This window comes from Falco naumanni, chromosome 4 (genome assembly GCF_017639655.2).
Source record: "Falco naumanni isolate bFalNau1 chromosome 4, bFalNau1.pat, whole genome shotgun sequence".
In the NCBI taxonomy this organism is placed as follows: Eukaryota; Metazoa; Chordata; class Aves; order Falconiformes; family Falconidae; genus Falco; species Falco naumanni.
Window position 1 is genome coordinate 94,986,827 of NC_054057.1, and position 26,911 is coordinate 95,013,737.

General features: G+C 43.6%; 1 protein-coding gene across 10 annotated transcripts in view; it reads left to right on the forward strand.

Moving 5' to 3' along the window:
• Positions 1 to 26,911, forward strand: part of TAFA4 (TAFA chemokine like family member 4) — a 93,717-nt gene that overhangs the window by 11,793 nt on the left and 55,013 nt on the right. For 5 of the 10 annotated variants that reach the window (XM_040593295.1, XM_040593296.1, XM_040593302.1 and 2 more), the window contains exon 2: positions 25,903 to 26,038. In XM_040593295.1, the coding sequence (XP_040449229.1) occupies positions 25,903 to 26,038 (136 nt within the window). Of the gene's footprint in view, positions 1 to 267; positions 405 to 875; positions 1,128 to 13,405; positions 13,516 to 25,902; positions 26,039 to 26,911 lie in introns of those variants that run through there. The other 5 variants (XM_040593301.1, XM_040593298.1, XM_040593299.1 and 2 more) reach the window with 5 other exon arrangements.

A 26,911-nucleotide genomic window follows, 5' to 3' on the forward strand; every position in this document is an offset into this window, starting at 1 on the left:
GTGATTTCCTGTGACAGAAGTAGCCTGCCCTGTTTCAGAAGGCATGTTTTTGGTGGCTCTTCCAAGGAAGAAGTTTGTCCAGGATAATTTGCACCACAACAGCATTCAGGGAATGTAGCCAAGATCAGCCGACCATTGCGCTGAGCTCTACGGTCACTTACGGTGAGGCACTGCCTGCTCACAGAAATGGGACTAACATCTACAGATAATTAACTGACTGACTCCCACTGAAGCACATGCTGGGACGTCACTGTGTAAGCAAGCTCCAGAGCTACAGAGAACCTGAGGGTGTAAAGTGAGGCGGTAAAGGCTGTGCAGGAAGGCAGTGGCAAAGCAAGAATCAGAATCCGTTTCCTAGCGGCTGCTGGCAAGCCTGCCCAAAAGTGACCCCGGCTTTGTAGCTGGTGAGAGACCATCTTTCACTTTTTCCATTTAAACTAATTTTTTGAAGGTGCTAATGTATTGATAACCGGCAGGGCTGTGGTGCCGGCGGCAGCGGGGCTCAGCCGTGCGGGAGGAGTCTGTGGCCCTGACCCTCTGCACCCCCCTCGAGTCGCTCCTGTCTCCTGAAGCTGCTGCCAACTCCGGCCGGGCTGCGAGCTGAAGAAACATCTCCCTTCCCTTCCCTTCCCTCGGCTGAGCGGCTGCCACCCGGGTGCCCAGACCGGGCCAGGGCTGTGCCAGGCGGCTGGAAGCCCGGGCTGAGCCGGGCGAGGCGTGCAGCTCTGCCCCCTGCAGCGCAGCCCCCCCCGCAGCATCCCCGCCGCCCGGGCGGAGGGAGGGGAGGGCGCTTGGTCCAAACAGCCGGAGCCGCGTAACCTGCGCGGGGGAGTCGTGGGCTGGGGAGGGGGGTGGGTGAAGGGAGGGAGCGGGTAGCCCCGCGGAGGGGGGAGAGAGAGCGAAGCCGTAACACTGTGCTTCCTCCCCCCGTCTCCGAAGAGGAGGAGCGGGAGGGGAGCTCCGGAGCCACTTCGGGCGCTGCGCCGCTGCGTGCGGGAGCCGGTGCGGAGCATCCCCGGGCAGGCTGGGGCCGGCTGCCCGCCGATGGGCCGCCCCCTTCCCCGCACGCTTGCTCCTGCCTCCGTGGCGCTTCAGCGCAGCCGCTCCTCGGGCGAGCCGGCGGCCAGGTAAGGGGTACCGGGGAGCAGAGCTGGTGCCCGGCTGCCCCCCGGGGGGTCCCCGGGCCGGTGCTCGGCGCTGCGCGGGGGGCGAGCGGCTGCGCCGGGGGGGGCATCGCTTCCCCTGCGGGCTAACTTGGATTTAGGAGTGTAATTAGCAGCAGCGCGGTGGGTAACAGCGACTTCTCTCTTCCCGAAGTGGCCCCCCGGGTCCGGCAGGTTGCCCCAGCCGGGGAGCGGGGGATGCTGGCCCATCAGCCCGGCACCGGCAGAGCCCCCCTTGCCGGCAGGTGCCTGGGATATTTGCGCTCCTCGGTGCGTCCGTGGGGAAGCTGACGGGCTGGGCAGGCTGGGGGAGTGCGGCTGGCGGTCCCCAACACCCCAGGTGTTCCTGGTACAGTTAAATGTCTCTGTGCACTGGTGTGTGTGGCTGTGTGTGTGTAATTCATCGACTGCCGTAGTTGTTCCAGTGAAGAGGGTGCCACTAGCAAACGGACAAGCTTGCCTTGTAGGTATCACTCTTACTTCCAATTTTTTTTTTTTTTTCATTTTTAAAAATGTTTTTAATTTCAGCTCCAGATCTTATAGCTCCCGAAATACTTTTTTCCCCCAGATCAGCTAGTTTCTCACCACTGGTACTTTAACCTTTTTGAGTGGGAGATCTGGAAGATTTACTTTCTTGAAAATCGAGCTGTAACAATACCCACTCCTTTCAGGGAGGCATGTGCCATTTCCTGACCCCAGCAACTTCACTTTGACAAAAAAAAAGCTGGAAATAATCACTGAAGAGACGCGACTTTCCCTGTTTCAACAAGTTGCTTTATTCTCTGCTCCAGTAATTTCCTCTAAGACTGGCATTCATTGTCGTTATGTAGATGATGTGGTGATATGCATGATGTTAAACCTGCAGTCACTGGGGATTAATGCACGGGCATGACATCATCGACAGCCAATGAGGTGATGGTTTTGGACACTACTGACCCAAACTGTCTTCCAAACTGATGTGGTGATCCTGCTGAGCTCCTAAGAAATAACACAAGTTTGGGCAAACGGGGTGGTTTCCTAGCACGGTTTCATTGTGTTGCTGTTGCGTGCCCTGCTCCAAGATAGGCATGGCTCGGTAAATAGCCACACGTGTGTGGTTTGTCTGGGTGGTCAAAGGTTTCACTTCTTGTGAAGAGATCCTTGAAAACAGACATACTAGTTCCCTGCTTGAGAAAGAAATTATGTGATTGAGCCGGTTGCTGGCAGAATATAAACAGCTGGAGAGTTCTCAGCACTTGTGGCAGGAAAGCTGCCTGAACAGTGTGTTTGAGCACACAGTGGATTTACCTGTAGTAAACTGCTTCCTTTGCTTTATGGCTTGGAGTAGAGCTGCTCATGTGGAGGTAGGCACAGGGTCCGTGTCAGGGGAGTGAGGAGGAAAATGGTGCAGCCAGGTGGATGCTGCTGTAGCTGGTGAGGCAGGAAAGTGTGTGTTCCCCCGCTGTGCTAATGGCTCCTGCTGCGCTCTTGCCTTCACCCCAGGACCCTGGTGCCTCCGTGCTGCCGAGGTCTAGCAGGTTGGAAGCCCTGGGCCTCAGTTCCTGTTACATTGCTGTAGGGTTACTCAAAAACTCGGCTGTCTTGGGTAGCTTTTACAGAATCACAACAGATGTTGCCAAGCACAGTCTGGCTCCTGAAATGTCTGTTTGTGAGTTCAGGCTGCCTCTTCTGTCTAATGTTTCCTTAACCTTCATCATTTTGCAGCAGATTGATTCAAGTCCCCTGCAAGTCAGTTGGGGGCTTCCCTGCAGGCTGTGTGAGACCCTCTGTGTCACCGTCACAAATATTTGCACACAAATCACTTGTATTAGCTTAAATATTTTCTGTTTGCTAGAGTTCTTAGTGTGGAACATAATTTTTTGGGTCCAGAGTTCATCCCTGAAGTAATTTAACATTTTTGTTTATAATTTATGTGTACGCACACATATGCACTTCCTTATCAGTTCCATTGCATCAGTAGTTATTTACATTGAGGGAACCGTATAGAACATAAGCAGTATGACTGACATGCCTCAGAGGTGCGTATGATTCTTACGCCATCGATGCCAATAAGATGTGACAGGTTACATCTAATGAATTACCTTTAAATTAGAAAGCAGTAAACAAGCCATTATTGGATTAGAGGAATATTAAAATTAGAAGAACGTTCCCATCTTTTGATATCCTGTGGCACATTTTTACTAGCTAGAAAATGACACGGGTTACTGCAGAGAGAGAGAGGGTCTCTAGAGAACTGTAATGATTTTCATCTGTGTGAAATAGATTTTTTTTTTAATGCTATTACTTAGTATCTTGTGTTTAGATGATGCTGTAGCAGGTTGTTTTTTTTTTTGCCTTCTAGTTTCACATTGATGTTTGCTATCATTTTTCTGAGTGACTTCAGTGCTTGTGGAAGGTACAGGTCTGATGTACTCTGATAGCTAAAAGCTCCTAATTATTGAAGAAAAACACAGGCAAAATGATACAAAAGGCTTGGTGATAGATTTCAGTCTAATACTGAAGAGCTTTCTGTCTTGCTGGGGTGCAGAGACAGTCTGGGTCCATGCCACTTATTTCATGGCACCTTTCCTTGGCTGTCTTGAAGGCTGCTCCAGCTCTGGTAATTCTGGGATACTATTTAAATTGCCTAAAAAGATTCCCACAACCTTCACATATAAATTCTTAGGAACTAGATTAAATTCACCAGTTCTCCTGACCATACATGTCACACCACGCAGGTGTTACCTCATACTGCCTTCCAGATGTGGCTGCTCTGGATTAGATCTGAATTGGCCAGCGACTGATGGGACTTGTGCGGAGCAGCTCCAGATCTCCACAGGCCAATCTTGTATTAATCTAAGGCCAACACCTGCTGTCCTCTCACAGGCAAGCTGCCCAGTTAAGGACTGGGCTTTGGGTGAAAAGGGGTAGAATTTGGCAGGTACTCCTTAAGTGTTAGAAAAAATGTACATTTAAGAGGTAAACAGCAAAATATTTGATGGAAAGCAGTTACTTCTCAGGCTTACGTAAAATAAGTTTCTTGTACAATCTTGAAATTACTGTATTCTTACAAAGCCACCTAGCTATTTTGGGCAATGAAAGATTAAGCTCTTAATCTAGAACTAAACTTGAATTTGTGGGTGCAAACAATTGTTTTGTTTGGAATATCAATCTTTAATAACACTCTCAGACAAATATTTATTCTTTTAAACTCGCTATCAATATGAATATGGAGCAGCAAGATAGCTTGGAGTGCTAAGCCTCATTCTAGTCTCCCAAGGAAAGTCTTGAGGATAATGTTTTGCCCTGGATGTTGGAAGCATATTCAGAACAAAGAGCTGTCATATATATATATATATATCTGTATATATATATTTTTTTTTTATCCAAGGCATTGGATTTTCCTTGTCTCACTCTCACAGTTTATGGCCCTGGGACTCCTTGCCCCCTCTCAAGGTCTAGGAGAACTCCCTTAGCATCTCTTTTTCCCTTTGAAAAAGTTGATAACCATCATGCAAGCGGTTGTTTTGAAGCCGGTGCCAACCCTGCAGATCAGAAGATCACAGCACACTTTCACCTGAGGTTAGGCGGTGCGATCTGAGCTGCTTTGCAGTGGCAAAGCATCCTGAACACTTGCAAGCTGTGGGGATTGCTATTGGTCTGTGTCACTGAAGCCTCTTTGCTATTCTAAAGAGGCTTATAAGGAGGAACAAAAGACTGCAGATTTCACCAATTTTGCTTTATTTTACATTTCCTAGCAATTATTTTTGAAAGGCTGTGAGCTGAAAGGCTGATTTTTCTTGGACTTGATACAGCTATGCCAGAGTAAAGCTCAAATGAAGGAAAGTAGTATCAGGTATCTCAGTGACTCAGAAGGTGACCTGTTGTTTTTATTGCCCCTGCTGTTGTGTTTCAATTTCAGTTACATTTTACAGGGAACATCTATGGAATAAAAACTCTGGTGGGGTCAGGCCTTTCTCCTCAGAGGAAATTTCCCTCTGCGCAGCATCAGTACAAGTTTTCTCCCTCCCTTTTTTAAAAGAACAGTTGCGCTACAAGTGCTGTGAGATCTAACAAGCAAGGATAAATATATGAAGGAGCAGCAATCCCAGCCTCAGTGTTACGTGACGGTAAAAGTCTGGTTAAAGAACTTAGTCCCCAACACTGGATGCAGAGCTCTTGCCCCTTTCTGCTCCTCAATCAGCCGCTTGCAAAGCATGACTCAGTTGTGCATTACATCCTTCTGAACTGAAGGGCACGGTGTAACTGTGATCAGCCTGGACTTGCTGGTTCTGGAAGCAACTAACCCCTTAAAAGGAGAGAGCAGAACTCCGGTGCTTTAGCTCTTAAAGCATTTTTGCAGGCTTTTTTTCTAGTTTGCAAGAAACTGCTAATTAAGCCAGAAGCATTTGAATAATGCCTGGACATGGGCAAACCAGTCAATGTGAGTTCTTTTAGCTTTTTAAAACAAATTGCAAATCTCAGCTTCATATCTGCATAATTCAGGTTAATAATTCATGTGTTTGCATTTCCTAAACTGTGTACCGAATTCCCATTTGGAGCAAGTTTTAAAGTGTTAATCTCAGTGTAAAGAGGAAAAGGAGAAGATTTAGTTGTTGCAGGAAGCTTTGAACGGTTAATGATTTCTCTTTTGAACAAAATTAAATTAGCTGCTTTGTTTTCTGCGTAATTTCAGTGTTACCTGAGGTATTCAGTGAGAAATCTGGAAATTCTTAATTGATAGGGTACCCAGTCTTTTGTATGTGCATCTCTGGGACGTATATATTGCAAGTTAATAAAGCTTCCAGCGTACAGTCTGGGCATGTGTAATTAAGGAGTGACTATACTTCGATGTCATTTGCTCTGTTATCTAGGTTCCAGTCATGGGGATGATAGTATTTTATGTTGTCATATACAAGCAGGAACATCCGTGCATGAGTGAATCTGTTTGAAGGACCAAGCTGTGGCTGTTTTAGTTTAGAGAATGTAGTTACCCTCGGATTTCTTTGCTGCTTCCATTATTCAATGAGAATTATGTATGTTTATGATAGTCCGATCAGCAAATAGAAGTGCATTGCAGATGTAGATATATTGTGAAGTACAGCGGTTTACATTAATAGGAAGGATTTATCTTGTTGCGGTATTGAATTTATGATGCTAAGCTGTGATATTTTCCTGTTTCAAAAATGTTATATTGCAGTGAGCTGATATCAGGGTGATAAAATAAATGTTTCTTTTTTAATTTAAGCCACTGTAACATGCTAATAATGTTGGAGACAGGAAGAGAAATGCCTTATTTCACAAATGAATATAATGCATCCATATTACAATTTCCTAGCAAAAATTGTTTAACTTAGACTACTAAATGAATCTTCTTGTCTGTTTTAAACTATTAATCAGTTGTGGTTGAGGTCTTTAATGGAAGTATGCTTTTGGACACAAGTAGAGGGGTTAATATGCTTTGTTTTAAATTATTTTCGGGACTCTTTTTTTCCCCCCCTATAATTCTGAAAAGGAAATGGAGAAGCTGTAGTTGCTGGTGATGGTCCCTTTGCTGGGCATTCAGGCAGCCCACCCTCTTGCTGATTTCCTTCCAATATCCTGGAAAATGCTCAGCACGTAGGGTTACTAGGAAGGAAGAAGGGGTCATCTCTTCCCCTTTGCTGTTGTCCTCACTTCTGGCCATTGCCAGGGGCCGTGGCAATGCCAGGGCTGTGTTCAGGATATTTGTTTGCCCTGTTCCTAGAAAATGCAATGGAGCACAAAGGAAATCTTTGTGATGCCCCACAACCCTCTGCCGCTGCCACCTGTGCACTACGTGCATCAGCTCCGAGGGGAAGGGGATGAGCCTTCCCCCATCCTGCTCAGGTATGCTCCAGGGAATGTGCCTTGTTGAGCACTCAGGGAAGGGAATCTTGTCAGCCAGACTCGCATGGCTGAGAAGAAGGAAGGCAGGAAGGCTGTTGTGGCTGGTCTGCTCTGAAACCAGCTCTGGGCCATGGCACTGCTGCCTCCCCAAGGAAAACTGGGATGCAGTGAGCCAGTGAACTTAATGTTGGCCAGCTGGCATGGTTAGGAGGCTAAACCTTTTCTTCTTTGTATATATGCAGCTGTGCCTCACTCCCCGAGTGTTTTACTGATTTTGCTGGAATTGGCCCAGCATGAATGCAGGTAGCTGTAAAAAGACTGATTCGGGCTGTCTGGTGGGCTCGTATCGATGGCATTACTGTTTGTACTAAGCACTGTCAGTTTAATGACTGTGAATCACCACGGTTAGAAGTCAAGTGCTATAAAATTTTCCCTAAACACACATCTGCAGCAGTGAGTGGACTTGCACGTAAAATAGGCCATTGAATCTGAAAAAAGGATTAGTAATTTTCTGGAATATAGAAAGATTGTCATATGTGTGTATTCCAGTTACATTACTCCCTCAAACAATGTCTCTGAACCCTTGACTTAATATCCATTATTTGGAAGAATATCAGCCAATTAACATTGGCTTGTTTAGCTGAAAGGTACTACTGGAGTAATAGTTTAACTGTGGAAATACCAGTTATAGGGTGTATAGGCTTAACTGGGGCTGAAGGGGGAAAAAGCATAATTATTATTTTAGTACTGAATTATCCCCATATTCTTGGCACGCTGCTAAGATGATTCATTCTGCTTTTGTTTAACGATAGATCTGTTTTTGTTCAGAGAACATTAAAAGAACAAAACGTAGTTAAAAAAAATTACTTCTAAAAACCTGCACTGATTCTCTTAATTTAAGAGTACTGGGTAAAAGGGATTGTCCCTCCTTTTCTACACCAAATTGACACAGAGGGATGGATCTGAGGTAAAGCTGCACAATTTCTGGCAGAATTAGTGTAACCTTGCACCTGAGAAATGAATAGGTTCATTTGGTTCGTTAAGTGCTAGATATTAATTGGTATTGAGCTTATCCACATACTTAATAGCATTTCCCTCCAGAACATTTCCTTCCTGTAGATGTTTTGTGATACATATTTCAGTTTAACAATAAAATAGACATAGAAGCCCTAAACCTTTAAGAACAATTACTGTTTATAACTCTGAAAAAGGTGCAGCAACTTTAAATACAATTACTTACCTGGCCAACACGCATCGTTCACCTGTGACATGCTCCAGGTTATGCTTGCTTGCTAGTTGCACACCAGACCGAGATGAGCTGTGTGGCCGAGTGGATGAACAGGTAGCTGCGTTCACCCAGCGTCTTTGCAGAAGTCTGTAGGAAAGAGAAGGAAAACAGGTATTTTCAGCAAAACTCTTGTTTTTTGCCAGTGTTACACATTCTTCTTGAACCGAATCTTCAGCAATGAATAAACTATTACTGTTAAGTCTTGCTTGGAAATGTAGTGGGGACTGGCAGCTATTTGTAATCAGTATATTTGGGACATACATAATTGTACTATGGCTGAAAACTTCATACACATTCTGTTTTCCTTGTCTAAGAGGAAAACAGAGACTGGATAAAGCCAAACTGGTCTTGCTTTAAGTGCTTTTTTCTACAGAAGTAACATCTTCTGTCACAGTTAATGAGCATAGTTGTCTTTTGTTTAAATTCTTTGTTACAGAGGCTTAGAGAAAGAGAGGTTTAACAATAAAAAGGCCGCCTTCTCTGGAGTGTCTGTTTGGTAATAGCATGTAAGATTTAACAATAATACTATAAAATAATTGGTTTTCTAATGAATGATTTTGTATAACTAATTGGAGGGCAAATGGAAAATCTGCATCCTCCAAACAAATGTAATGTGTCTCTTTAAACAACCAAACCATTTTTCCTTCTATTTTTCCACCCTCACGACGAAAATAATACCAAATCTTGTTCAGATTGTACTTAAATATGACCAAACTGATAATTACATTATTATAGAGAAGGGCAGGATAGCTGGAGGATACGTACAAGGTGCATTAGTACCACAAATAGAAGCTGATTTACTTATTGATAGTAGAGACACGTTTTAGTCACTTTATAGAATTAACAATTGATCAGCTTGTTAGGTTCTAGTTCTTCATAAGCACAGCATGTTTATTCATTATTGTCATTACATGGTGCAAGCAGCTGAGGTCATGATTAGTAAGGCAAATTCTAAAAATATTTACATTTGCTTAAATACAACTTTTGCAACAGGCAGTTTTTGAGCAATGCACCGATTCTGACTTTTCAGAAAATAAATATAACGTATACCTGCCTGGTTAATTTGCATTTCATTTACATTTTTCAGAACCATCAGATCTATTTGTTTCCCAAACGCCAGTGATTCAGGCTTGTGAAAGTGTAATAAGATGGGCAACATAAAAGCATTACTTTCAAATTGCCTTGGTCACTGTAAATATACACCGATATATAGTATTGCAAAGGAGAAACTAAACACGCTGCTGGAGGAGAATGGAAAGATGTTATTCCAATAAATATATTCATGATTGTTTGTTACTGAGCGTAAGTTGTATTTTCTAAATCAGCATTGACTTAAGCTTGAGCAAACTCGATAGCAAAAATTCCCACAGAGGCTTCTCCTGCTACATATAACTAATATATTAAAGAAGATAAATAGTCATTTTTAAAACTTATTACACAGTAGGATTGAACACAAGAGGAAACCATTTTGCAAATCTGAAAGTTAAGGTCACCCTGAGAAGAAAAGGACACTTAAGATGACTAGAAAAAGTCTGCTTCCTCGAGAAATGCAGATTCAAAGTTTACTCTTTTCATGGTGTCTTTTATAAAGCTTTAGAATCCCAAGTGTAAAACCAGACTGTGTTTTGATGTGCAAATATTTCAAAACTGTATAGTGGACGGGCATTTAGACACTCTAACCCGTGCTACGGATTAGCTTCCAGTCTCTTCGTTCATTACAGAGTATGAAGCTTTTTGATAGTGATTTTTATCATATAATTCAGTATTAAGGATGAACTTTCTGAAACATTTCATTGGACTCTTTTAATATCTTTATCCCTTTCTTTTTTGTATTTGTAATTTTTTTTTAAAGTCCATTATGTGTATTTTAGTCATACTGAACACCATTAAGCTTTTGCCTCATAATTCAGACTTCTAAGAGTATGAAAACATGCTCAATAGCATTTTCTTAGGGCTTGTTAATAAAATTAATGAATTATTTTTCTATCAGTCTGCCTCAGATAATACTGCTCTCTTTGAGCTGTAGCAAATCAGGATAACATTGATTTTCTTTAAGAGACGAATAATGAAAGATCTACATTCTTAAATATGTAGATAAAGATAAGTAACTTAATTAAAAAATTATCAGTGGAAGGTAGTAAGATGAATTAGCTGTTTTAATTTCTTGTATATGTCAATATGCTGTAACATAACCTGGAGTATTATGTAAAATCCATTTACGATATCCTTGTCTTTAATTTTCAGTGTGGTTTCATAGTGTCTTCAGTTGCTTATTCTTTTGAAAATTGTTCATGTATTGGGAATGTGACATGCTTGGAACTATCTGCCCCAGCTTCAGCTTACATAGGCCTTGACTCTGCAAATGTTTGATGTCTAGTGCAATGCAGCCTGATGAAAACAGTTCCACTCCAATCAACAGTAATGTTTACGGGCTTTGTCTTCGGTGGTGGAAGTCAGGTTATGAGCCTGATTGTTTTTCCAGTGACTGGCAAATTCTGCTCTTTGATCACATGTGCTATGAATATCAGAGCTGGCAAAATTCCAGGCTAAATTGCTTGCTATTTCTTGACTAGCTTTACAAATTATACAAGATGAAAAAGCGACATCTTGGGGCCTCTGTCTTTCATCCAATGTTGCTTTTGATATTGTGTAGATCTCATCAGGGTACACAGTACAGAGGAGGAGCTGTGAGGAGGAGCTCCTCTATTAAGACATATTAGTTGATCATAGTAAAGAAGGAGATAAACAGCCTTTTTCTGGAAGGGCTGCTCTGCGTCACAAATTCTTTTGCGTTTTTTTTGAGTCTCATGTAATAGAGCAAGCACCCACACAAGTTCCACTGGTGTATTCCCTGGTGGGAATAATTAGGTGTGTAGTACTGTGCCTTGAATAGGACTTTCACAATTCTCATGCTTAAATTCAAAGTGACTCCTAAGTCATGCTGGTTTTCAAGCTTGAATCTCAAATCTCAGTGCAGCTACAAATACGTCATTTGACAAGCATGGCTGAGCTTCTGCTTCAGCTCCTCGGGTCACCGCCTTTCTGTTGCAAATGCATTGTCCAGTGGTTTTTTTGAAGGTTGGTTATTCCTCTTTTCTAGACATCTCCATTAGCTTTCTGGGGCAAGACCGCAGCTAGCTGGTTCATGTTTTCAGGTTTTGCCTTCTCTTAATGCTAGACTCACGGCTGTTCTGCTTGAAGTAGTTCAGTTGTGTGATAAGAAAGAGGAGTATGTTGTAGGCAGGCCATACGTACTGTGGGAAGGAGCTGGATCTCTCCGGGCTTTATAAAATCTCTGGGTAAGGTATTGGTTGGTAGATAGGACATGAGCTGAGAAGTCTCTGTAGATATCTCTGTAGTGCTTCTGTGGAACCGTTTGATAATACAGCGTGTGATTTGGGCAGACAAATGTTGTTCTTTGAGATTCTACCCAGCAACACCCTGCCAAACTGCGAAGCATTGAGAATAGACTGGTTCTTCAGGCTTTACCTTGTTTTATCTTGTTTTATTCATTTTGCCTTGCTTCAGCTTTTGATTAAACATAATACTTGTGTCGATGAAATGAGTAGCAAACACCTGCCAGGCTATGGATTTTGCTATGTTAGGAGTAACGAATGGGAGCCAGTGTTTTTTGTTCAGAAGAGGAAGACTGCCGGAATCAAAGATGTAAATAAGAGCCAAGAAAAATTAGTTGCAAAGCTCTCAAGTCTGGTTTGTCTTCATTTTTATTACGTGCTCAGCAGATCTTAGAGATGTTTTAAGAAAGAAAAATCCTGCTCCTTGTGTGAATTCAGCTGAAACTTACCCATTCACAGTGGAGATACTGATACTGGTCTGCTGTGCCAGGGGAGCAACCTCAGGATTTTTGCTTTCGCTCTGAAACATATTCAGACAGAATATGGCCGTGGTTCTGTGCTTTGGGATGGGTGGGCAACCTGGTCTGGTGGAAGGTGTCCCTGCCCATGGCACAGCGGTTGGAACTAGATGATCTTTAAGGTCCCTTCCAATCCACACCCTTCTAGGATTCTCTAACCTACAGCTGTGTCTAGACTGTTGCAATGGAGCTTAAGCCAGGCTTGAGCACCATATTCAGAGAGCTCTGCTGACTTTGCTTACTTAGATCCTGGCACAGAGCAACAATGACAATGCCTGCTGCCTGCTCAGTGCAACACTCCTGCTTCTAGCCTGAATGCTGACACATGGCACGTGGGTCTTGGCTCTGCACACGAGAGTCAGCCTGCTCTTGATCTCTCCCCGCACTTCTGGGGCTCTGCTGGAAGAGGACGCACTGTCATTGAATGATCTATTTGACCCTAAATCCTCCTGAGTGGAGAACAGGAACCTTCAAAAAGTAATACCTTCCTATTAGGGTGACTATCATGGGAATATTCTATTACTAAATTAGAAATTGTTCATATTCTTGAAGACTAGATATTGAGACCTTCAGGTAAAAGAGGCAATAGATTATTTATGCAATACTGCTATTCTTGGGTAATAAGTTGGATAGTACTATTGCAAACAGAAATATTTAGGAAATCTTGTACAACTGAGTAGTCAAAAAGGACAAACCCATGGTTTAAGAAACCAGCTGTGTTTGGCTGGAGTGCAAAAATAATTTAAAATTATAAACCACACCCTCCTCCAGCCATTTGTTCTGTTTTATGCAGCGGTGTCCGTACACCAAGTGAGTTATACTGTCTTTCTGACATACAGATGCTACAAGAAACACCATACTCACAAATACCTCCTCAAAATTGTACAATCTGAATGAAGCTGAACAGATAAATTCCCAAGTATTCATTCTGTTTACTCAAAGCCATCAACTCAGAAAAAGAGAAAGGACAAACAGGGTAAAATAAGGGTAGTTGCACTCTCTAGAAAATGTCCTTTGGGTGCTTACTGAACAGCATCCATGAGCAGAGAAGGGAATTTTGGCAGTGTCTGTGAATTTTGGGGGAGGATAAAGGTGGGCAGGACTTCATCCCTGGTGGAAATCCAAGGTATTTGACTAAATTGGCAGTAGATAGCTATGTGAAAACAAGGGGGGTTTACCTAGTGCAAGGTGCAGCTCTAAATTAAAAGTCTGTATCTTTCTTTTTGGATGCAGTGGTACCCTCTGGTGAGTGAAGGTTTGGTTACCTGCAGCCTCTCTTGCTAATCTTGGCTTGTCATTTGTGAGGAAGGGGATTCACTTGGAGAGGGGAAAATATAAATCCAGTAAGTGATTTTTTCCATATCCATTTTTTTATAAGCATTGCTGCTTTACATTTAATTAGTGATCAGTATTAAAGTAAAAGACCTAACAAATTCCTGCTATAGTCCCTAAGATGTAGTACATATTTAACAATAGCAGTTTTTACTCTAAACCAGTTCTGTGACTATCTTTGCTAATGGCCTTCTTTCAGTTTGTGTGGTTGTCTTGCCTATGGCCAGGCTATGGAAATGCTTTGTGCAATAACCCTAAAATTCGAAAAAATGATGCAATCACTCCATAGGCCTCTTTAAAAAGGTATCTCGCAGTGCAGGAAATTCAGATGGGAACAGTTAAAGTGAGAGAGTTTCACTTCTGTGTTCTAGTTTATGAATCTTTAAAGAGACACTAGTAGGTGAAATGGGTCTAACAGTGATCAATTTACAAGAAGAATCCCTTTTTAAAGTAAATCACAATTCATCTCCAATGAGCAATTGAAAAAAAATAAAATAAAAAGATACAGCACTGGGGTCCTGGTAAGGGAGTACGTAATTAGCTCAGCCCCTTACATAGTCTTTAGGTAGTCGTCCCTTAGAATCCATAACCCAGTCTGTTCTGTTTTTTACAGTCCATTAAACATTCATTCAGTTAGCTCTTACTGGATCTGAGAACATGTATCTGACTGATGCCTACCACCAAGAAGGGCATCCTTTCTTGGCTTTGAGGACAGGTTCCCTGCAATGCTGTAACAAAAAAGCATGCCTGTCCCCCAGTCTTTTACTAAAGGCTGCTTGCTGCTTAACTGCTCTTACCACAGAAGCACACACAGGACATTGCCTGGTCTCCACCCTGAAAGGCAAATATCTGTGGAGTAGCAGTTCAACAACAGGAGCACGACAGCAGCTGGGACCTAGCGAAGGGCTCATGATTATCTTGCTTCCCGGCAAGGAGGGTGCATTGGAGTTACAACCAGCTTACTGGTAAAGGTGTGTGTGGCAATAGGGTGGAGGTGAATGAGGCATATTGAGGGTATACTTTCATGGGATTACTGGTGGGAAAAACTTCTGGAAATTATATGTGAGATGGAGGGTCTCTGTTTAGTTGTCTATCTGAAATAACGGAAAGGTAGTATCTGCTGTTGCTAATTCTAGTCTGACTGAAATTTGGAGGCTGCTCTCGTTATTGTACTTAAGCTAGAGTACTGTTACCTCCAGGACAGTGTTCACTGTTCATTTACTAAAAAATGGAAAAAAATGTATTGTGGGGATCTGAAAGACAAGATTCTGTGAATAGTCAGAGATCAGAAAAATGGAAGACTCCTGCAATTTGTTTCCTTAAAAAAAATCTATAATTCAGCAGGAATAACTGAGAGTCCACCCCATGTGGCTGAAAATGTTGGTTCTTACTCAGATGCCAATATCCGTAACATCATACAGGCTTAGGAAGCACAACCCAGAGAAGGAGAAAGGGCAGTTATTTTCTTTAGCTCTGCCGTTGTGAGCATGACCGCAGACAAATTATACTTGGTGGAGGTGAGGGGAAACAGCTGCCACTATGGGACTAAACCTGGAGGATGTGGTAAAAGGACAGTGCTCTGGGAAACAGAAGGTGGAGAAAACCTTCGGAGAAAGATTTGGAAGGGGGCAAGCAGGGCAGTGGTGGCTGTGACAAGGTGTATGAATCGGCACTCAGATTGGTGGGTGACTATCTGTGGCAGCCTTTGTAGAAAAATGTGAAGTATGGTTCAGTTTTTCATGTCTTGTTTCCCCACCTCTCTGGCAAACATATCTTATTGTTAGAGTGAACTAAATGTGCCACCAAGTTAACTTTTTTTGTGAAGCTTAAGATTTTTTCCCATAAAGTCCCAGTTTCCTCGATTAAAATAATTGGAGGACATTTTTCTTTTCTGTTTTCTAATTATTTTTAAGAGAGTTAATAGCTCTCTAGTGGTGATGGAAGCTGATTAAAAGCTGATTGTTGTCTACCCTGAAAATAAACAATCAACAATTTATTACTTTCAACAGATCTCGCATCTTTAAGGCAATCATAATTGCCTTCAAGTGAGGCAGGGAAAGTGGTGAGAATCTCATATTTCATTTCCAACCCTGAGCATTTCAAAGCACAACCAAAATTATGCCACTTACCTCCCCCCAGCTCCTCCCATCAATCACGCACATGGTTATGTGATCATGAAGTGGCTTGTTCATGAATGAAGGGACAATAGAAAACCAAAAATCCATCCTAGGCAGATTGGGAACTGAAAGCCTGAAGCTCAGCCTTCTTTGTGAAAAATATATTATTATTTTTTTTTAAACAAATAGTTTCTAGCTTTAGCCATGAAGAGGTCATGCTGTTACTCGTTCAAAGTCTGGATGTAGTGTTACTTTAGAGTAACTGATTGAGCCTCTTGTATGGAAATTTGTTACTACTTCAGCTGTGACAGGTGCTGGAAGGAGGACCCTCTGACAATTCAGGTGCTTGAGAGGGAAATACCGTGCTGACACCTTCTCTTACTGTTTCTGAAGAGCATTTATTAGCTTGCTGTGGCTGCTGCTGTCCTGCCTTGGCAGTGCAGGGACAGGAAAGTGTCTAGCTACGACTATTCTCTTTACCAATCCCTCAGCACCTTTTGAGGTTTGCTCCTTTTTCACTGCAACAGTATCCAAAGCTCCACCTGGCTTCCTCATGCCTGTGAAGGGATGAAAACAGCATCCAGTAGATTACTAGATTATTAATCCGCTTTAAATGGCGAGACCTTTTCTCACCGTTGATTAATATGTAACTCAGGTGGGGTCTCTTTCCCTGCCTGCCAGCCATTCTCTTGATGCTCACACATATGCTGCTGCCAGGCAGGTGAACTTCCCAGAGGAGATGCAGTGAAAACAAGAAACAGAGAGGGCTGAGAAGGAACAGGGAAGAAGGCTTGAAGGATTAGGCTGAAAGAGGAAAGGATGAAGGAAATCCATTCTGGAGGTGAGGAGGCAAAATGTAATTTATAGGACTTCTGAAATTCTATCACATTGGGGCATGCAGTAGCTAGTGCTGCTGGAAATGAAAGTATCTGAGAGTGTTACCTTATTAAGCAGTCATATTGGATTCTGGAATTCTTTTGGTTACAAAGAGAAAGACACGGGCCTACAGGAGAGAGACAGAGTCACTCCATGTACATATTAGTGGTCTGCTGGGGCAGCCAAACCAGCTAGGGCATCGTGCTACGCATCACACATGATACATCTTTCTGAGATCTGTCCAGTTTTTAAATTCACTTTTTCTTCTGGCAATGTAATATTGATTCCAGGGCCGCAGGACCAATGGCTCAGGAGATAATTAACAGATCTATCTATCTGATATTCTTCTTCTTCTTGACTCAGTAGTAGGCTGCTGTCAGGAATTAGAAAACCTTATATGACTCCTGGTACCTGAAGAGCACAATACAAACAGTGTATAGCTACAGCCTCACTCAGGTCTCAAACTCAAACCCAGCTGTGCCATGCCTGTACTGTGGTGCCCCAATTAGCTCCAAACAAGCAGATGCTGCTCCATGGTACAATGTTGAGCAGAGATCAGAGTTTAGGACTGAAGACCAGTGCCGGCTCATGCTGGGGTAGGAATTAAGTTATGCCTAGTTCAGACAGTGCTGTGTACAGCGCAGATGCACTGTGTGATGGTCAGTACTTCTGCCCAGCATGATGTTGCCAAACCATAGAAAAGCAAATACCACTCTGAGACTGGTTCTGAATATGCTTTTGTTCATTTAACTAGAATCAAGACTGAACAAGATTGGGTTCTCCTTTAAAGTGCAATTGTTTATTGACCCAGCTCCAAGTCTTTGTGCCGTACAAATGCCTTGCTAGTTTATTAGCAGTATTTTGCCTCTGTCATTTGGTTACAGAAAATAAGGAATGATTTTTACACTTTTTTTCTTTTTAGTAGTAGTTCCTGAACTGATAGGTCAGGAATTTGGTTCTGGAATTTTCTTATTCAGTAGAGCAATGATTTTCTAAAATAACTTGAGAAGTCTCCGATAAGCAAACAATGTTCTCTAACATTGAGTAAAAAGCTTGTCCCATAGCAGCAAAGTGAACTGACAAAACAAGGTCGAGAAGTTGGGTTATAGCGCTTTGGTCTGTGCCTCTCTCCTCGTCTGCAAGTTTGTGCTTCACTATTGCCACCAGAGGTTCTATATGCTAGGGATAGAATTTTCAACCAATCCCAAGCTGACTGTGTTATCTTTGTACAAAAATGGGAATATCAAAAATGTAACCTTTCAATTTGCTAGTAATTATCCTACATGCTACCCTGAGACTGACAGAGAGAACAGAGATAGCACACCACAAGATATTTTGCTATTGGCTTACGTAGTTGATAACACAGGTGATAAAGATGTGCATTCAGCCTGTAATTACACTTCTGGAAATTTAGTGCTCTATTTATGAAATACTTTTCCTTAGAATCTTTTAACAATTAGCTAACGAGTCCCAAGTGGAACAATTATCCCATATACCCAGACAGTTGGGATTCTTCATCAGCTAATGTGCACCCACTCCTCATAAAGCATGTCTGTGTTCTAAAAGCAAAACCAGCCATTCTGTGCTTTCTTCTTGGAGTGTTTCATGACTTGAAACAAAAGCAGAGACCAGATTACACAGAAATGGGCAGCCCCTGTTGCAGTCAGGTCCTAATATGGTTTGGAGAAGGATGAGTGGACACGCTCTATTTACTGTGAATAAGGTGTTTGGGGGAATAACGAGAGAATGTAGTATTCTAATGCAGTAGAATCAGAAAGAACCAAATTTGATTGCATAGGGACCCTGAGAACCACCAGAAAGATTTCTAAATATAATACGAGCTGACCCTGTCTGCTTGAAAAAAAATCAATATGTGCAGGAGCTATTTTCAGTTTCTTTTTTGCCACAATTTTCCTCCACTAACCTCTGTCTTGATGACTGTCTGTGGTCAGGGTTCTGAGGATGACACTGTGAACAGTGACTATTTACCTCACATTTATATTCCAGTGCTTTTTTGCTCCAAGGTATAAAGGAGATGTAGTCCTGTTACAGACCCTGAGCAAACATCTAATCCAGCCCTATGGATGGAGAAGGGAGCCTTGACCCCATCCCATATGTGTTCAGCCAATTAAAAAACCAAACACTTCCACTGAAGCAGGCTCCATGAGTTTTTTGAGCTGCTTGTGCCACTATTTTCCCATACTTAGATACAGAAACTTTCTCTTCATGCACACACTAAATTATCTTTGCAGGCACTTTATTTTTATGCTTTCTGCAGTAGCTACAGAGAACCACTTCTTTAAATCATGCCCTTCTTTAAAGCAAGACTCTTCAAGGAGACAGCATGTCTCCTATAAACTCTTTTCTTGACTAAACAAACACAGCTATTTCAACCTTTCTACTGCTGGCTCTTGCTGAATCTCCTGATTTTCATGTTATTTCCTTGGGATTCCCTCTTGTTCTTAATTTGAATGGTCACCCATAGTAAGTGGTCATCTGCTTCTTGCACGTGAGCCCTGGGCTCGCCACCAGGCACCTGGTACAGGCTTGGGACTTCCCAGGGCTTTATCCAGAGGCACAAACTGATGAGGTCCCCTTCTCCATCCCTTCCCACATTTCATGAACCACAAGAGCAATCTCTGCAAAATAACCTGCCAGCTCACCTGGGTCCCTGGTGAGTGTGAAGGAAAGTGATTGACCTGCTCTATAGCAGGTCTGTTATCTCTTCCTTCCATGGGAGAAAGGAAATTCCTCCGGCAATCCAGGATATAGAAAACACTGTCTTATTGCTCAAGATAATCTATGCAACAACTTTAATGCTCTGCTACCTGTCAGGCAAAGTTTACAGCAAGAGAAAACAAGTTTGCTGTGTCTGAAACATCCTGCTGAAGAGATTTCCTTCTAAGACCTTTCTCTCCACTTTTGGTGTGCTGCATGCTTTACGTGAGTACTGCTCTGCTCCTGGGAGCTCAGCTGGGAGTGGAGCAGGGCACTGTCTCTGCTCTGCCTCCTCTTTGAACAGGGTTGAAACAATTCCTGCGCTGCCTTGAACATAGTGCTTAAATCTGCCCATCTCTTAAGCAGGCCATAGGCCACGGGGTGGGGAAGATGTTGAGCTGTAGCGAGGGACTGAAAGAACCTGGATAATCGCAATGAAGAATTCTCTCTGGTAAATGCAGTTGAAAGAATTGAAATGCTGGGCTGTAATGAGGACATAACCTGTGTTGTCTGTCCAAGTTGGGAAGTCTGCAGCCTTGAAAATGAAACTGTGATGGCAACACATAGCTCTTCAGGAGTTTAATCTGGCAGAAGGGTTCTTTGTGGGGTGGTGATAAATAATAAAAAATGCTGTAGGGAGAAAAGGGTCTGTTTTGCCCCTACTTTACAGCTAGAATAGCTTTACTCTCTGAGCAGTCCTGTTGGTCTTGGTGGACTTTTTCCTGGAGGGAAGATGAGAGCTCACTTTGAGCGGAGAGAACAGATTCCAAGACGTTCTCTTTAAGATTCCATTTCTAAAAGATTCTATTTCATTTAGATGGCAGTCTCATCCACAGACATTATACTTTTGGACTGCAAGTGATCAGTTATTTGTGCCAGCTTAACTCATATGCTTCATTTACAAGACTACTTCTTACCACATAAATACACTTGAAAGCTGGTCCCCAGAATGTGTGCTGGAGTTAGTGTGTATGAGGAAGCTACTGTTCCCTTGCCTCAGGGGGACCTGAACTAGCCCCCTGTAGTATGCGTTCCGTCAGGTTCTGAGTAGACACCTGACTTGTTCTGTCTCAGCAGAGGAGGAAACAGCTTTGATTTCGAACTCCTTCTTACACTCTCTGAACTTGGGGTCTTGCAGTCCTCCAGTTCTCACCTTCAGTCCTTTGCTTGAATTTGTTTTTTGATTCTGTGCACTGCTGTTACTGCAGCTGTGTGACCTGAGCTCCATTGGATTAAACTTGGAGGCCACAAACTCTCACTTAAAACAAGTCCAACTGAAAAAGGCTTTCCAACAGAGCATCCACTCAACTCGGCATTCTCACTGTGGCACAATTAACTGAGGAAGGCTACAGTGACTGGGGAGAAAATTAGGGTGGCTCAGGCATATTTTGCAGTCCTCCCAGCACATGCTCTTAATGTGCCCACAACAAAGGTAAGGTTTCCTCTCATCTTTAAAGGAGACAGTGAAGATAGATATGCCTTAGAGAACTCCAAATGCTGGTGAAGACAGACACATTTCCCCCTAACACACGGCACATAGGATGTCTGTGTGTGCATGGTTTGGCTGCTGGCGTGGTCGATACCTCATGCTATGTGGATATAGTTAAGAGTTCAGTTCTTCCTTCTTAGGAGGCTGTGGGTTTTATTTACTTTAGCTCTCACCGGCATTGTTTTCTTTTCCTCCCCAGCTCCCCCGGTTGCTGTTAAGTGAGGTTTTGCAATATTCCTGTGGAAAGAGCTGACGAGTGCTGACAGACTGAGCTGCCGCCAGCCGTGCTGCTGTCGTAAATGGGATGTGATGTCATAAAAAAGCACTTCAAATATTGTGGGTCAAGTGTGTTGGGGTCTGAGAAGTGCTGGAGGGAGGGCTGCTGCCATTGCCCCATGGCTTTTAGGGTACAATCCTGGCTTGCTTAAAGCGAGGAAGCCGCTTATAGTTTGCTGCCTCCTCGTTTAGTTCATTTTCTCGCCATCTGAAGAGCTCTTTTGCTTCAGTTTGTCCCGTGGAGCTTGTGGCTGGAGCTCCCTCCACGATACCTGTGGGGCAGCAGACGCAGCAGAAAACTTGACGTAGACTTTGGAAGTAAAAAGTAGAGGAGGTGTGCCTGAGAGAGGTTTTGCTTTCTTGCACCATGAGGTTAGTCTTCTGTTACTACGCCCATAACTCTGTGTCCTTCTTGTAGTCCCTTTTGCCTGGCGTACATGTTGATCGGTGTGAGTAGAGTAATGACGGGCAGAATTAAGGCCTCTAAAGACCCGGCACGTCCCTGTGCGATGTGCCAGCTGGGAGAACAAGCAGAATATATCAGGCGCTACAAGCTGGAGGGTGCGGTGTGCAAAGTGAGGTTAATTAACTGTTGGAGTAACTTAGCTGTGGTGAATTTACTGCCCTTTGAAGGCTTGAGATCCAGCTTGGGTTGCCTGACCTGATGCAGAGGTCTCTGGGTGAGGGCCCAGGGGCTAAATCCAGAAGGAATTCCCGTTATTTCCCTGCGGCCGGCCCGTCTGGGGGGCTCGGGGGACCCCGGGGAGCAGGCCTGGGCTGTGGGGTGGCGTGGGAGGCCTCTAGGCCCCCTGCCCCCCCTCTGAGGGGAGGGTGAGTGGAGGAATCCTGTGACAGCAACGTGTTAATATGATTAATGACAAAGCTTAATTTGCACAGACAGTTCATTTTCGCGCAAAGGAGCACTTGCAAATTAGAGGCTTTGCGGCAGGCAGGGGGCCTGGGGGGGGCTCTCTCTGAGGGCCAGGATGGCTCCGGCTGGTAACAATGAGCGGGGTTCGGAGGAGCCATTTGCGCCCGTTGTACGGATGGGATTTAATGAGATTTCCGAGTAATGACAAAAGTTGGAAGTGTTTAATAGCTGACCGCTGAATTATGCATGCGAGCTGGCCCGGGGACAGCTGCGGCGGCCGGCCGCTAGGGGGCAGCAGCGCCACGCCGCAGGGCCGGAGGCCGCCTGTGGGGAGCGGGGCCCGCCCCCCCGCGGCTCCATGTCGCCCCTCAGTCCGCTTCAGCGCCACCAAAGGCAGCGCTGTCCCGCAGCGACGGGGCCGTTGCCCCTCAAGGCAGCCTGGGGGGCCCAGGCCGGGCCGAGGAGCTGCCACTTTTCGGGGTCTCCTTGCCCCGAGGGGCTGCAACTACTCCCCAGCCTGCGGGCCTGGGGGCGCGCTGCCTCGGTGGGACAGGGGCCTTTGGAGGGGCGTGGCGAAATGTATGGTGAGATGTATGGTGAGATGTATGGCGTGTTTATAGCCCTTTGGCCCTGCGACGGGCGGGCGGTGTGGGTTAGCCGCTGTGTAACAGGTGCAGCTGGCCAAGCCCTGGCTCTTTTCTTGATTTTTGTCTCTGTTTCCCCTCAAACAGCGGCACATTGTGAGCACACGCAGTGACCGGAGCAGGTCCCGTGTCATCCCCACCACCCACCCCTAAGAAATTCCAGCCGTTGCCCTGTTTTCCCTCGGTTCGTTATTCTGCAGTAATCAGAGTTTTGCAGGGCTGACGGGGGGTTAACCCCTCAGCTGGCAAATCACCCTGTAAATCACGAGGCACCAAACTCGCTTCTTCCTTACCAGTCGCTTTACTGAAGAGGAGCCCTTTAAGGGATACCCTGTATTTTAAGTGAGGAATTGTTGAGAATAGGGAAATTAAGGCCTTTTAAATATTTAATGGACAGAGTTTTTCTCAATTATTTAATAGCTTATTATAAAAGATGGCGTAAAATGGGTTAGTAATTTATTCGTTACAGAAAGTAGCCGTAAGAAGTATTTTACAACATGTAAATATTGGTAGGAAAAGTACCTAATTTAAAATGCTATCTTATTCCATCTGTCAAATGAGTTATGCAGCGCCCATACAATTTTCAAATAACTTTAGACTTTTATTGACCTTTATTGTTTCTGCTCTTGAAATGCTCCTGTGGCGTAGGGAAATGCTGTTGATACGTGTTTTCCTGGAGTGTGGAGGCACAGAGGACATACTGTGCTGTGACTGAGCTGCAACAGGCCCGACCGCTGCCGTTCCCTTCGGATACCAGAACCCACAGCCTTAGTTTGGGCTCATGGATGCCCTAAATACTGACACAGGAGAGTGGTGTAGCCTCTGGGACAGCTAATGTGCAAAGCAGGAGCTGTTCATGGCCAGCCCATGCATAAATACTGAGAGCAGAGCCCTTCCCCTCTTCCTCCCTTCTTTTTTTTTTTTTTTTTTTTTTTTTCCTATAGCTTTGCTCAGAAATGGAGGTGGGGTTTCGGTTGCCTCCTGGCTAGAGCTTATTGTATAAAAATGACCCTTTCTTTATAAGACTGCTTTCCTTGGGTAACTTCTGTTCAAATCCCTCTTGTGTAAATTAACCCTGCTGCACTGAACTCAAAGACTCCATCCACAAAACTCCAGTTGTCAGACATACTGGCACTTCTTGCAAGGTGATGCTGATTTTTATTCCATTTAAAGCGGCACTCAGTTTGCTCGCAGGTGGCCAGTGGGAGGGCTGGTGCCTTCTCATGGGAGCAGCTGCCCTCGCTGGCCCCGCTGCCCCAGTACAGCTCCTGGCACAGAAGGTCAGGTGTGGTTTGTTTGTGCAGCCTGCAAATAAGTAGTTCTGCTTTCCAAAGTAACGCTGCTCCCTGTGACAAGGCAGGGACCAGCAGTAAAACCACCAATGGCAAAATAAGCACAAACCATGGTTTCACTATGAGAATCCTGGAATTCCTTTTACTGTTATTAACCAAGTGGGCCTCTTACTTCTGTTCTGAACTGCCTTCTTTATTGACAAAAACCAGCTGAACCTCAGACTTAAGATGGCACTGTAGGAGTTTGCTTTATATTTCCCTTAAACAACCCTATTTTCTTAAGAAATATTGCTGCCTGGAAGGCATCAGAAAGCCCCAAGATACGCTGGTGGCTGTATCATCTGCCACTTTTGCTGTATCCATTTAATTAGAATGAGTTAGCATAATCAATACTTGTCTTTTACCGGTTTTTAACATGTGTTTACAGAACAGGTTACTCTAAAGTCAGTACTTACCTGTAGATGCATCTACCCAAATTTTTTTCCCTCTCTAATAAAAATTATGGAACAGATAAGCACTAAAACCTGAGTTATTGTATTGCAATATTGATTTCTACAACAGCATTGTAAGAATATATTTACCTATCTATCCTTATATGAAATGAGTAAAAATGTACCACACAACCATTTCAGTCATTCATTTCAGTCATTCAATACTATATTGAAAAGCCTGTTTGTTTGCTTTTTCTCAATAGGACTTTTGAGGCACACTGATTTTTTTATTAATTTTTTTTTTTTAATGTGTGTTTGTGCAAGAAAGGAGTAATGCAGGATGGTAGTGCTTTGTCTTAAGCCATCTCTTTGCCCTCATTTTGTTTTAATTAGAACTGCTGTGTGGTGATTTTGGCTCACTCTGAAACTCTCCACATTGCAAAGCGAAGACAGAGTAAAATATGGTTACTTAAAGATTACTGGCCTGATACCTCTTTAATTTCAGCAATTACTCTATCTTCTCATGGTGTCCTAAAGAGAAAGGAGCTGTTACAGCCGGGCTGGATGGAGCTTTGAGCAACCTCATCTAGTGTAAGGTGTCCCTATCCATGGTGGGAGGGTTGGAACTAGATGATCTTTAAAGTCCCTTCCCATGCAAACCATTCTATGATTCTTTCAGTGTATTGAGCCAGGGGCTTTCCTGTCCTAAGCTTCTGTAAGGTGTCTGCCTATGGGCTTTTATGACCCCAGAGATGCTTGCCCGCCGATGTGATAGTGTAGTTTTGTGTTTCTTAAAAGCAAATTTCTAATTGATCAAAAGAAGATTGAAATGAAAAGAGCGGTGGGGAAGATGAGAAGAGGTTATTGTAATCACTCCGTAGGTGAAGACTGTGTTGTTATTACTCTCACAAGTTGCGCTGTGTTGTGTTTTCAATAGCAGAAGATCAAGTTGAGCCCAGGGATAGAAGTGAGAGAACAAATAAAAACAATAAAAGCAAAGAGACTCAAATGTCTATGAAATAGAGTGTTTGAGCTCGTTATTCTGTGGAACACGTGCCACTACTGCTGCAAAGGGGTCTCCATACAGTGATTTCAAAGTGTAACTTCTGGGTATAGGTGGGCTGGGTGTGAGATGTGATGCTGGAAGTAAGTAGAGCCAAAAGTGTCAGCGGGTGCTATAATGCGTTGATTACACAGAAACGATCCTATGGATGTGACCCTACAGATCCTCTGCTCCTGGGGCAGCCAGACTCCGAGGGGTTTGGCCAAATCTTTATGAAAGATTTTCCCCTGTCTGTGATAGTCTCTGGTGCAAACTATTGGAGGTTTCACGTAATCATATGGAAATCTGTTTGCACTATGGTGGGGTCTTAAACCTTATAGCTTTCACAGGGGCTGGGTGGCGAGAGCGCACGTGGTTATAAGGACACTAAGCTGCACACATTATGTTTGTAATTTCTAGTATAGTGAACTCTGCCTTTGGTTAACATAATGATATTTCAGAGCTGCCTTATCACAGTTTCTCTGTGTTCTTGGAAACAAGTGAAAAGAGCAATATGACTGCTGCCTTTTGCCTTGGATTGCACTGTAGATGGCACTGTGAAACAATGATTTTGCTAACAAAGCTCTATTTCACAGCTCCATTCCAGACATTAATTGCAGTGTAATATGGCTTTCTTTCTAGGTCCCCAAAGCGAAGGAAAAATTCTGAAATGCAGAAAGGCTTATTTGCTGCCGCAAATGGGAGTCTGGAATAACTATGAAAAACACACTGAAATAATTGTGTTTGACTGGAACAAAATTCTTGCAAAGTCCCCAAGGTAAGAGCACTTTTTATCTTTCAAATGACACTGAAGATTTGCTGTGCTGGTTAGCAACAATATCCACTTGAATCCAACAGAGAATGAAGGCTTGACATTTCTGAAAGCGGCAGCCCACTGACGCTGAAGGGCTAAGCACCCCTTGCTGCATCTGTCTGCCAAATTTCATTTTTTCCCTGCCTTTTTAAAGATCCTCTTGTATTTCTTTATATTAGCAGGCTGGAGACTTGTGTCCTGTCTACTTGCAAGGCAGACTAAAGTCTGCAGATGTTGTATCGTTTTAATGGTACTGGATGCTTTTAGCAGCCTTTCAGTTTGGATATTACTGAGTTGATGCTTTGTAGTGATACACTTATTCCTGGGCTTGAATATACTTACAAAGGGCTAAGGTTATCCTTATTAACCTGATGAAACCTGGTTTTGCAATCCTTGTCTAATATCAGGGCCATGGCTTCAAAAAAGAGTCAAATTCAAATCTGGGAAAGCTTTTGAGGTCAGCGCACAATCATTTCCACCAAGACCAGCTTTGCTCCTGTACTGGGAATGGTGGGAACACCTAGGTTCACTTAGGTGCTGAAATTGCAGCTGTTGAGGATGTGGTGCTTGATTTGAGACTATTCATTCATCAATTCATACCAGAAATGGCATGTTCAAAATGTCCAATCAGTGGTATTTAATTCCAAGGGTTAAATCCTGCTTTCAGTCTTACTTCAGGAAACCTGAAGGAAGGTCCCTGTCATGGTACTACAGCATGGCACTAGAACTGAGGTCTCCGCTGGTACTTGGGTCAGATTCCGGTGTTCACTTAGAGCAACAGAGGGATGGTATCGTGAGATGAGCAGATGGTGACTTCCTGTTTAGCAGTAACTGGTG